We start from the raw sequence: 12221 nt of genomic DNA on the forward strand, positions 1-12221 counted from the left end.
GTTTGTTTTATAAACATCTTTTGTACAGCACTTTGTTTTAGCTGTTGGTGTTTTTTAAAGTGCTCTATAAATAAATTTGAGTTGAGTTGAGTTAAACGATGCACATAAAGTAATGTTAGTTGAAATATTTTTCCTGTTTTAGGTTGAAGGCATGTTTCTCTGGTTCTGGACTTGTCTTGGTCTCAGCAAAACTTCTATATTCCACAGTTCTTCAGAAAATATATAGAGCGTCTTTGGCATCTCAGAGTGGATGTTAACCCACAGAATCCAAAGATATGTTTCAGTGGATTTTGTTCCATTAAAATGAGAGAATATTTAATGTAATTTCTGTAATTGAACCAGACTATTGCTATAATAACAAACACAACTCCATTGGACCTTAGTGATCATACATTATAATTACTCAGGTATTATCTAGAACCTGCTTAGGTTCTCAATGTAGTTCAGTGATGTCTCTCAGAGTAATTCTCCAGTTCTTTTGGAGTGTGTACCTCACAGTAACTGGGTCACTATGTAGAACTTTCTCTTTATCCAGTGTCCACTATGAAAACTAACCCCAGCAGAAGACTGGAGCAGCTTCTTTAGCTCTGAGTTAATGTTAATGAAACATGAATCCTACCTCGGTGTTGGTTCTGTTCTGTCTTCTCTTCACCGGTTCGTTTCAGCTGCTGCGTGTTTGTGGGTTTTACGGATCTGGTTAAATCACACTCCTCTATGTCCGCCTCACTCTGCTTCTCTGTGCCGTCTGATCCTATCTCTCTCTGTCCTCTCAGTACATCTCTTTACAATTCAAATCCTCTTATCTCCATCATCTACCTATCTTATATCACAAATTTCCATGATGTCAACAACAACAACAACAGTCCTCTTCCACAGAACTTGCTTTGCATGAGATTCCTGTCTTTGTCCTCACAGTACACTGTGTCTAAATGTATGTTGACACTGATCTGGATTCAGCCACTATACAGAATCCACCCAGCATTTACCAGAAGAACAGTGGAACTGTGTTCTCAGGAGTGATGGGTGAGGTGGAGGCAGAAGGTCTAATCATACAGCAGTTCATACCCTTCACTCATGGACTCTGAGGACAGTGCGTATGTTTTGCATGTGTTACTGTGAGTCATAGTCAAAACAAAGAGGCCACCAAACCACACACTATGTAACATGACCACCCCGTCCAGTAGAACTAAATAAGTGTCCAAATGTCAAAGGATGAAGACAGCTTCTACAGTTAGAGAGGTCTACTTTAAGCTTCACCCATTGTTCTCTACAGAAAAGCACTGACTGGTAGAATGGGAGTCTCTGGAGCAGCTGCACATGAGGCTGAAACCCCCAGGTCAAAGCCAGCTATGTTTGAGAACGTTAGAATCACACACAGCCCCAGCTCATATGGATGAATGGAATTGAATGTGGGTGAATCTGTTGATCACACTCAGTGCCAAAGTTTCCTAAGATTCCTCTGTAATTAACAGGTGTAAGATGTGACTTCAGAGACTGGATATTTATCATCTATCATTTGCTAAAACACTTTTTACTATAATATTGCCTTTGTGTTTGAGACTCTCAGACCCTTCTGTAGACAACCCATGAGGGTCTACTTCTTGTGTGTGTTGAAGATTAAAATGTTCTTTTGGACCGTTCTCAGAGTAATTAAAATTTAAAAAATATCAAAAAGGTCCAAAATACACCCTCCCTCTTCAGGGAGACGTGTTCGTTCCGGAAGAGTCGCAGACACCAGTCCAGTGAAGTTCAAAGCAAATCAAAGTATTTATTTAACAATACTGGATCCAGGAGAACAATACATGAAAAACAGTCTAGTACCCTTTCCAAGTAAAGCTCTGACCTCTCCAAGATCTGACTCCAACAGTTATACCCCAGATGACGTATACCCTGCTGGTGTGGCGTTTCTGGCTGATTAGCGTATATTAATATGCATAATTTCACGTGTTAGTACTCAGCTCTTCACGTGCAAGTTTCAAGTGCATTCCGTGACCCCCAAAACATTCATTATGGCCAGGCTGACAATGGACCTTTCTTCCCAAGACTCCTCTCCCGTGTGACCACAATTTAGGGAGTTTGAAATGCACTTTCAAGGTCATCAACATGCCCCTACACTTCAGCCCTCCTGAGCCAACACTGTGATTAATGTCAGTGTGCTAAAAGCCTGGAGTGCACATCTGTTCAAGGTTAGACGTTTAAGAATTAAGAATGTGTAAATATCACGTGTGTCATCATGCCATATAGTTAGTCGTGCAGGATCAAAAATGTGTAAATGCTACATAAAGTTAATGCTGGTTAGTCATTCATATAAATGCATATAAGGTACAAGATTTCACACAATGAGTATGTAGTTATAAATGTTAATAAAATATATTTAAGGATATTTGTCCACAAACATAAAGTAATAAAATTGTTTCCTACGACAGTGTGTGTGTGTGTGTGTGAGAGAGAGAGAGAGAGAGAGAGATTAATGAGTACAGACATATGATCCGGTCCTAAAACAAACTATTTCTAACTATTATCTTAAATCACACACACACATCATTCATTAGAGTGTATATACACTGACTGAGTAGTCCTACCTCTTTTGATTTCACCAAAATGTCTTACATATGACACCAAAGACAAATAGAACGCACATTAAATACAGAATTTACAAGTGACATTTTTCCTTTCTTTGTCTGTTGTTCCTGGCGTAACTCTGTTCTATATGGAGTTGAATTATTTATTCAAATGAAGACAAGTTAAAGCAATTCATCATCATCATCATCATCTTCTATTCCGCTTTTCCATTTCAGGGTCGCGGTGGTTAAAGCAATTAATTAAAGTCAAAACACTATTAAATTTCAAATAGTAAATGTAATTTATTTGATTTATCTGATTCGCTGTTCTTTCACTCGCCCCACAATCGAGGAAAAGATAGCATGTAACCCAGGTTATAAAACCTGAGAAACATAGTTTAATTCATAAGCTAATTGTTAATTAAATGTAGTATATATTTAAATGTTACTAATAAAACACTATTAAATATTTTGAATACTAAGCTAATTAAGCTAATTATTGGTTGATGATAAATCTAGCCGGCCAATCAAGTGGCGGTTTGATGAGGCGCGTGAGTGTGTGCAGATGAGAGGAGGGTTCTCCTGCTGTAAAGCATAGAAAAGGACTTAAAAGTTAAAAATAAGTGGTGAAAGCTTATTTAGTAGTTAATAACTTGTCTCTGAACAAGACAACGCAAAGGGGAAAGTTTCTCGTCGAAGAACGACGAGTTTATCACACTTTTTGCACTGGTGAGCAGCAATGCTAAATTTGTATACATATATAATGTACATGCTAATGCTAGCTCCGTATATTCATGTGTTTTTGAGTAGATATAGTGACAATATCAGTGTTATACGTTCAACTTATGTGGTTAATATTATTATTGTGAACTAATAGGAGTTTATATAAAATATTGGATATATATTATATTTTCAGAAAGTTCATTAAAGTTTTGTCGCGAGTGTGAGTTTTGGCGCCTAGTGCTGCAGGAATTAACCCTGTAAATGCTGAATGAGGAGTGGTATTCTTATTTTTGTGTAGAAAAGTTGTAAATATAGTGATTAAATGCAATTGTTCATTATAAATGTGATAAATAAACTGATCTTTGTTTTCTTGAGCTGGTAGGAGGAACACTTAACTTTGCAAACTCCATGGACTGAAATAGTTCCATCACTTTTGGGACTGAAAGAAAAGAAAAGGGCATTACTACACACACAGATAGTATTTAAATTTAAATTGTTTTTGTAATTGGTTGATTTAATTGTCACGTATTGAATATTTTTTATTGAAAGATATTGAGAGTTAATATATATTTTAAGTTGATTTTTATTTTCTACCTGGGTTAGAAGTAGTTATATTCTAATTTATCATTTTGTTTTGTTTTGTGTTGTTTACTTACCTGTTGTAATAAATTGTTAATGCACTTTCCAAATGTCCAATAGTGACAAGTTGTTTTCTTGAGCTGCTGGTTGTCCGAGCTCCGTAGCGGTCCTGGTATTCTTCTGATTGGCCCATGTCTATACCTAATTTAATGTATAAACACCCTGTTCGCATATCTAACCAATAATCATTTATATACTTACCTGTTACTATATTTCTACCAAAGCCTTTGAGTTTATAATTATTATACATATACATAGATATATTTATTTCGTATGTACGTTACAAACACACTGTAAATGACCGCGTCACGCTCCATTATGTGATAACGCTTTATTTGAGGCTCTGAGCTCTTTCTGGAGCTTCTGTATCTCGACTCGCCCCCAGACTCCGTCATGGTTTGTGCTGAAGAATGCATCAGTGACAGTGGGGTGACTGAGGAGGTGACACACCGAGGGAACATGGTGCATGTTTAAAATGTAGAAACCCGTGGGTCTAGTGCAGGAGTACACTTTGTTATTCTTCATGAAAATTTTGAGATCACAAAATATTGGAACTTAGTATTGGAACAGTAGTTGGTGCAGATGAAGTTGAGTGTCTGGGTCTCAGGCAGACTGACCCACTGTGTCCTCCACTTGATTCCACCGTTCCACATCTCTCTCCAGAACCACAGTCTTCTCCCCCGGTCCCGTTCCCTGGAGCCCAGTTCTGGTAGCAGATGGACTCTCCATTAATCCAGAACCAGACATCAAATATGGAGGAGTGATGTATTCCCAGCCAAATGTGATCAGTGGAGGCTTTCTGAGCCACCTCCATCACCCAGGACTGGACCTCCACAAAGTGAACTGAGACCAGGTCCGTATGGTTCTTCCTTCAGTATCTCAGAGCGTCCCACCAGGTCAGAGTCTGATTCACCAACACCAGCTTAACTGGACACAATCGGACAGAGGTCAGTGAGAAACAACAGACAGCAATTAATGAGTTTAAAATTGATAATTAGGTGTATTTTATAATTCACCATCTCATTGTTAAATCAGTGAATCATGACTCACTCTCACAGATGAAGGGGAGATTGTTGTCACAGGGCAGAATAGTACCATAATTATCTGGTCCTGGTCCAGGAGTTACTCTGATCTGACCACTGCCAGGAGTCACTGAATCAACCAGGTATCACGTCAGAAACTTAAACAGTCTACTAAAAGACCATACTTACTATAATGTATTCATCTGTATGTAGTTTTTGCAGTGCGCCCCTGGGATATATTGACAACATGCGGTATTACAACCAGAACACCAGATGCTCGAGACGGCCATGGTGCTAATTATTTGTTGATGAAAGTTCAAAGGTAAAAGGCTGACTTTGTGATGCTAAATTGTGGGTTTCTAAATTCAACTGTAAAATAAGTAATAGTTTTGCACCTTATAACAGCTAATAGTTTCATCCTTGAGTTAATTCGACATCTAGGATTAGCTTAACTAATACCTCGTATGTCACTACTGTAAGCCATAAATCTTGTGTTTTTAGACGTGCTTGTATGTTTTATCGTAGCATATGTTGAGTGGTCAAGTAGTTGTCTGACCCTTAATGAAATGTCCAGCGATGCAAATTGAAAGATATTTCGCTGGCCTAACACGTATTAGTTTTAATGAACTGTAAAAAATCTGTTGTTTTTTTGAGGGTGCAGTGTTCTGGGTGGACAGAGACCACGTGGAGGTTGCAGCGTTCTGGGTGGACAGAGACCGTGTGGAGGGTGCAGTGTTCTAGGTAGATTCTCCAGGTCTCTGAGAAGAAAGAGAAACTGTTGGGGGCAGGAGGAAAAAAACAAAAAAAGTAAATAAATAAACAACAACTATTATAATATTACATTCTAATTATACAGACCAATTTACAAATATATTTTACATTAGACATTTAAATAATGGTTTGTCAAAAGTTCTTCAGCAAATTACAGTTCTAAATAAAACCTTGAACACATTTAAAGAACACTTTGCCTGATTAATGGGTTCTTTGCATTGTGAAATCCATCCATCCATTTTCCACCGCTTATCCGGGTCCGGGTCGCGGGGGAAGCAGTCGGAGTAAATAAACCCAGACCTCCCTCTACCCAGCAACTGCTTCCAGCTCCTCCGTGTGTATACCGAGGCGTTTCCAGGCCAGTCGAGACATGTAGTCTCTCCAGTGTGTTCTAGGTCTGCCCCGGGGCCTCCTCCCCGTTGGACATGCCCGGAACACCTCACCAAGAAGGCGTCCAGGAGGCATCCGGACCAGATGCCTGAACCACCTCAACTGGCTCCTCTCGACATGGAGGAGCAGCGGCTCCACTCCGAGTCTCTCCCAGATGTCCGAGTTCCTAACCCTGTCTCTAAGGGAGAGTCCAGACACCCTGCGGAGAAAACTCATTTCAGCTTCTTGTACCCGCGATCTCGTTCTTTCGGTCACTACCCAAAGCTTGTGACCATAGGTGAGGGTTGGGACGTAGATTGAATGGTAAATTGAGAGCTTTGCTTTTCTGCTCAGCTCTCTCTTCACCACAATGGACGGGTACAGAGCGCGCATTACTGCTGACGCTGCACCGATCCGCCGGTCAATCTCACGCTCCATCTTTCCCTCACTCGTGAACAAGACCCCGAGGTATCAGACTTGGAGGTGCTGATCCTCATCCCTACCGCTTCACACTCGGCTGCAAACTGGTCCAGCAGGAGCTGGAGGTCCCAGCTCGATGAAGCCAACAAGACCACATCATCCGCAAAAAGCAGACATGGAATCCTGAGACCACCAAACCGGACAGCTTCCGCCACTTGGCTACACTGAGCAATTCTGTCCATAAAAATTATGAACAGAACCGGTGACAACGGGCAGTCCAACTATGACTGAAAACCAGTCAGACTTACTGCCAGCTATACGAACCAGACTCCTGTTCTGTTTAAACAGGGACTGGGTGGCAGTTAGTCACAGTAGCTCCGTGCACGTTTATCTGTTCTTGTATGTTGCACCTTTTTCTTGTTTTTTGTGCACAAGGACGGACAACTCATGAGACTGTGGATTTGCATTTTTCTCTTGTTGGGAATACTTAAATCGAAATTAGCGGACCCTTTCAGCCTTTCTGTGGAAAACTTCATGTGTTGTTCCAGTTCCAAAGACTGCACATCCTAGGGAGCCTAACCACTTTAGGCCAGTAACTCTAACCTCTCACCTAATGAAGACCATGGAGAGAATTGTCCTCATTCACCGTCGACACCTGGTAAATAGCGGAATGGACCCCCTGCAGTTCGCGTATCGACCGGGCATTGGTGTGGAGGACGCTGTCATCTACCTGCTAGACCAGGGGTTGGCAACCCGCGGCTCCAGAGCCGAATGCGGCTCTTTGATCCCTCTGATGCGGCTCAGCTTTTGAAAATCATTAATGAGTATTTAATTAAAATGTATTTTATTTTAGTTCATTCATTTTCAAAATGTAATTCTATGAAGATTGTGCCGATCTTGTAACATCTAAAATATATTAATATTTAAAATTTTGTCGCTCTTAATACACGTCACAACTTCCAATGCGCGACACCCGCTGACAGCTGACTGCACGGCGCCAGTAAAGTAATGAGGGCACGCAGAGAGAGGACAGCATTTTTGTTTGCTGCCAGTGGATAATTTAAGTTTGGCGTTTTTTCCCATTACTACAAGGACTCAAATAAACATTGAGTATTTTACTTAACCGTCAACACAACGTCTTTTTTTTTGAGTTAAAAATGTTTTTTTGCATGCAGAAATGTTATTTCATTTTTCTGCAGTCGTTCATTAATGTCATAAATGTAACACAGAATAGTTTGTTTATACATAGCACAAAGGCAAAAAAAAAAAAAAACCTGCAGTGTTATTTCATGTAAAATTTCAAAAGGGTTTTTTGGCTCCCAGTGTTTTCTTTACTGTGTGAAACGGGTCCAAATGGTGGTAAAGGTTGCCGACTCCTGTGCACTTAGAGGGGATGGGGAGCGCTGTAAAAAGTATTGTTCTTTGACTTTTCCAATGCTTTCAATACAATCCAGCCATCACTAAGGGGGAAGTTGGAGGGAGATGGTGTCGACTGTCATCTGGCTGCATGGGTCACTGATTACCTCACCAACAGACCGCAGTATGTGACTGCGTGTCTGATGTGGTGGTCTGCAGCACGGGGGCCCTCCAGGGTACAGTTCTCTCTCCTTTCCTATTTACACTCTACACATCAGAATTCAGTTATAGCTTGGACAGCTGCCACCTCCAGATGTTCTCTCATGATACGCCCATTGTTGGACGTGTGTCAGAGGGGAACGATCTGGAGTATAGAGAGGTCATCACCAACTTTGTGGACTGGTGTGACTTGAACAAACTGTGTATTAATGCCAGCAAGACAAAGGAGGTGGTGATTGACTTCAGAAAGAAGGTTATCCAATTTGCACCAGTGAACATCCAGGGTGTGGACATTGAGATTGTGAAGGAGTATAAAGACCTGGGCATTCACCTTAGCAATAAACTGGACTGGTCAATAAACACAGATGTGTCGTAGAAGAAGTGCCAAAGTCGTCTCCACTTGCTGAGAAGGCTGAGGTCCTTTGGGGTGTGCAGGTCACTGCTAAGGACTTTTTACGACACTGCGGTGGCTTCAGTGATTTTCTACGCTGAGGTCTGCTGGGGCTGTGGAAGCTCTGATAGGGACAGGAAGAGGCTAAATAAACTGGTCACAAGGGCTGGCTCAGTCTTAGACTGTCCTCTGAACTGTATAGAGGAGGTGGGGGAGAGCAGAATGCTAGCAAAACTGATATCAATTGTGATTAACCCCTCTCACCCCCTATATGCAACAGCGGGGGCCTTGAGCAGCTCCTTTAGCAGACGGCTGTTACATCCACAGTGTAGGATGGAGAGGTACTGGAGGTCATTCATACCTACTGTTCTTAGATTATACAACACTCACAATATGTAATATATACTACTATCTGCATATTTGCATATCTGTCTTTGCACTACCAGTATTACTACCTCTGCCCTTTTCCCAATAATGCGAATAATCATGTGCAACCATCTCTGTATGGTTGTATGGGTTATATGTTTGTGAGTATGTAAGTTTTTAAGTCTTTTTCTCCATTGTTTTTATCGCGTTACTGTTTTTTCCCACTTCTTGTCCAATGCCTAAGATTTGTGTGCTGCTGTAACAAGTGGATTTCCCCGATGTGGGATGAATAACGTCAAGACTAAGTCTAAGGTCTCACTGTCGTTACCCACGTGAGCATTTAAGTCCCCCAGCAGAACAATGGAGTCACCAGAATGAGTGCTCTCCAGCACCCTCTCTAGGGTCCCCAAGAAGGCCTGGTACTCTGAACTGCTGTTCGGTGCATAAGCACAAACAACCGTCAGAGCCCTTTCCTCCAACCAGAAGGCGCAGGGAAATTACCCTCTCGTCTGCTGGGGTAAACCCCAACGTACAGGCGCTAAGCCGGGGGGCTATGAGTAAGTCTGCCTTTCGCCTCTCACCCTGGGCAACTCCAGAGTGAAAGATCATCCAGCTCCTCTCAAGGAGATTGGTTCCAGAGCCCATACTGTGTGTTGAGGTGAGCCCAATTATATCTAGCCTGGGCTCTTTTCCCACCAGAGAGGTCGCTTTCCATGTTCCAAATGGCAGTTTCAGTAACAGGATCAGAACGCCTGGGCCCCCGACCTCGGCTGCCACCCAATCCACAATGCACTAGACCCGGATTACTACCTGTCACACAGGTAATGGGCCCATTGGAGAGTGGACCCATGTTGCTCCTTCGGGCTGAGCCCGGCCGGTAGGAAGCTTACTAACCCTCGCAGGGACATTCCTTGACATTCTTTGACATTTTCATATGCATTAATGTGTAAATAAATACATAATAGAATGTATGTATATCAATTATGTTACTTAAAAATATAGGTTTGGAATATCTCTCACCAACTCTAGAAGTGTATGCACTGTGATTGTCTCTTTTTATTGGTGAAGATATCATTGTTAGAATTTGTGTATACCACATGTATTATTACATTTTTTTGATTTCATGACATTATCACACATTGTGATTATAATTTCAGAGAGTCCAGTCTCTGTGGAAGAGGACAGGGTCATGAGGTGATCTAAAATCAAGATGTGTCTTAATAATTGGACTTCAGACTTCTCTACAATAGCCTCTAGTTTTCACGCAGCTCACTTCTAGAATCAAAAAGCTGGGGGCCTGGGCTGACTCCAAAACTAGACGAGCCACACGCAGATAAACACAGTGAAACATTTCCACACATTTCTCACCATTGCCCCATGATCACAAATCACATCATTTGTGGGGATTTACTTTCTTTGAGGTGAGACAAAGGATAAATATGTATTAAAAACAATAAAAAGTATTACTCACCTTTTAAAAGGCCTGAATATAGGTTCTTGATCGTAGCCAATGTGGCTTTCTCCTGCTCCGTCTCCTGCTTTTGGGGACAAATAATGTCAGCTGTGCACCCTACTGTGTTCTTCTTTCTGCAGCCAATTAGAAGCAATGGATAGTAGCCCAGTGTGTGCCACTTATGAAGCTGAAACAAAGAGCAAATACATCAAATTAATTCATTGCTTGTTTTTATGTGATAGCTCATTAAAAATTATTATCCAACAATACCAACTTGGGGAACATTTTTATATCAAACATTTCATTTTTCAGGGCCTACAAAAACCTAGTACATGAGATATCAAAAACTAACTAATTAACTTTTTATTATTACATTTTATTTTCATACACTTTTTGAATATCTATAAAAAAATCCCCAGGTGTCATATATGACATTAGAAAACTAGACCAGTGTTTCTCAGATGTAGTCAATGAATAGATACACCTGCAAACTCAATTAAAAAGGGATTACGTGTAATGAGTGAAATGTGTCAATTCAGGTTAAAAACAACCTCGTAAACAATTAGTAAAAAGTTATGTAAACTAAAAGTAGAATTACGCATTTTAATTATTAATAAATAATTGTAATATTATTATTAGTATTATTAATAATAATAATAATAAACATATTAAGCTTTTCTTATCCATAACACAAGTTATGAATATTTCATAAAATGATTATTTAAACTGAGATTTAAATATGTCAAAGGTATTGTATGGACATTTTAGCCCAGAGGTTCTCAGTGGTACTGGAGTACCACTACACTGCATAATTTGTTATTTTCCTGCTCTAAAAATTCAAATTCAGTCCTGGCTATAGTTTCTCTGTACAACTTCAAACACGTCCTGTCTCAGCACCTGATCTAGTTAACAGGGAATGTTCTGTATTATATCTACTGGAACAACGAAAAATGTGGCAGGGCAGGCAGGCAATAGCCGTGCACATTTGAGCGCACTCAGATTTGTCTTTGAGTTTTTTCTATGGTTAACCCGCTAGTACGGCTATAATCTTATTTATAGAAACTTATAAGGGTCTTAAAACATAGGCCAACGTATGCTTTAAAAGCCTTGGTTTGACTTTACTTTAGCCCTGTAACATAGTGATAGCTAGCTGTATTTAGCTAAACATTTGGTGCAAGGATGTCTGAAAATGTCTAAAAAGTTAATTCAGAGGCACAAACCTGCAAAATATTTATAAACAGTGTCACAACTGATCCTATGTCTACACTTCACCTAAAACTTTTAAAAATAAAACCACAGGACTATGCAAACTTACCAGCAGGGTCGACACATTACGTAGTTTTGACGCGTTGTTGCTCTTAACCATCTTCTCCGCCCATTTGTCGTCATATTTGACGTCTAGTTCCTGTTTTCTTTTGTGTGGCTGCTTGGCTCCACAAAACTTGCACGTTTTGGTTACCACGTTTATCATTGTTTCGCAAGCGATGCACTTTTTCACTGTGGGGCCTGGCATCATTTACTGTTAATTAACGCTACCTGGAAAATTCTCTCTGCAGGTTGCAGCTGCTCTTACTCGCATGCGAAACTAAACTACATTTCCCACAATGCCGGATTACATTTATATATATATATATATATATATATATATATATATATATGTGTGTGTATACTGCATTTATTTGTGTTTATATAAACGTGGCATATCAGTTGATTGCAATACTTTTCTAAACACACTTTTACCACAAAAAAAAAAAAAAAGTAAATGAATCTCCTACTAAGCAATCTTCTTGAATGCTTTGGTTCAGCATGCAGTTTTCCAAGCCACCTTAGAGGCTAGGTGGCGCATATTAAGTTTAATGAAGTTAATTGAAGTTATGTAATAACATAATTTTGGGAGTAGGACCACGCCCTAACTCCTCCTCTCAGCCCTA

At 40.3% G+C, this 12221-nt stretch overlaps 1 protein-coding gene across 1 annotated transcript in view; it reads right to left on the bottom strand.

Annotated features, from left to right (window-relative positions):
• Window positions 1–4737, bottom strand: part of LOC136678864 (C-type mannose receptor 2-like) — a 28225-nt gene extending 23488 nt beyond the window's left edge. The window contains exon 1 of the mRNA XM_066657035.1: window positions 4545–4737. Coding sequence (XP_066513132.1) covers window positions 4545–4737 — 193 coding nt within the window. The remainder of the gene's footprint in view (window positions 1–4544) is intronic.
• Window positions 4738–12221: the final 7484 nt, after the last annotated feature.

The sequence above is a fragment of the Hoplias malabaricus genome, chromosome 2 (assembly GCF_029633855.1).
Source record: "Hoplias malabaricus isolate fHopMal1 chromosome 2, fHopMal1.hap1, whole genome shotgun sequence".
NCBI classification, from domain to species: Eukaryota; Metazoa; Chordata; class Actinopteri; order Characiformes; family Erythrinidae; genus Hoplias; species Hoplias malabaricus.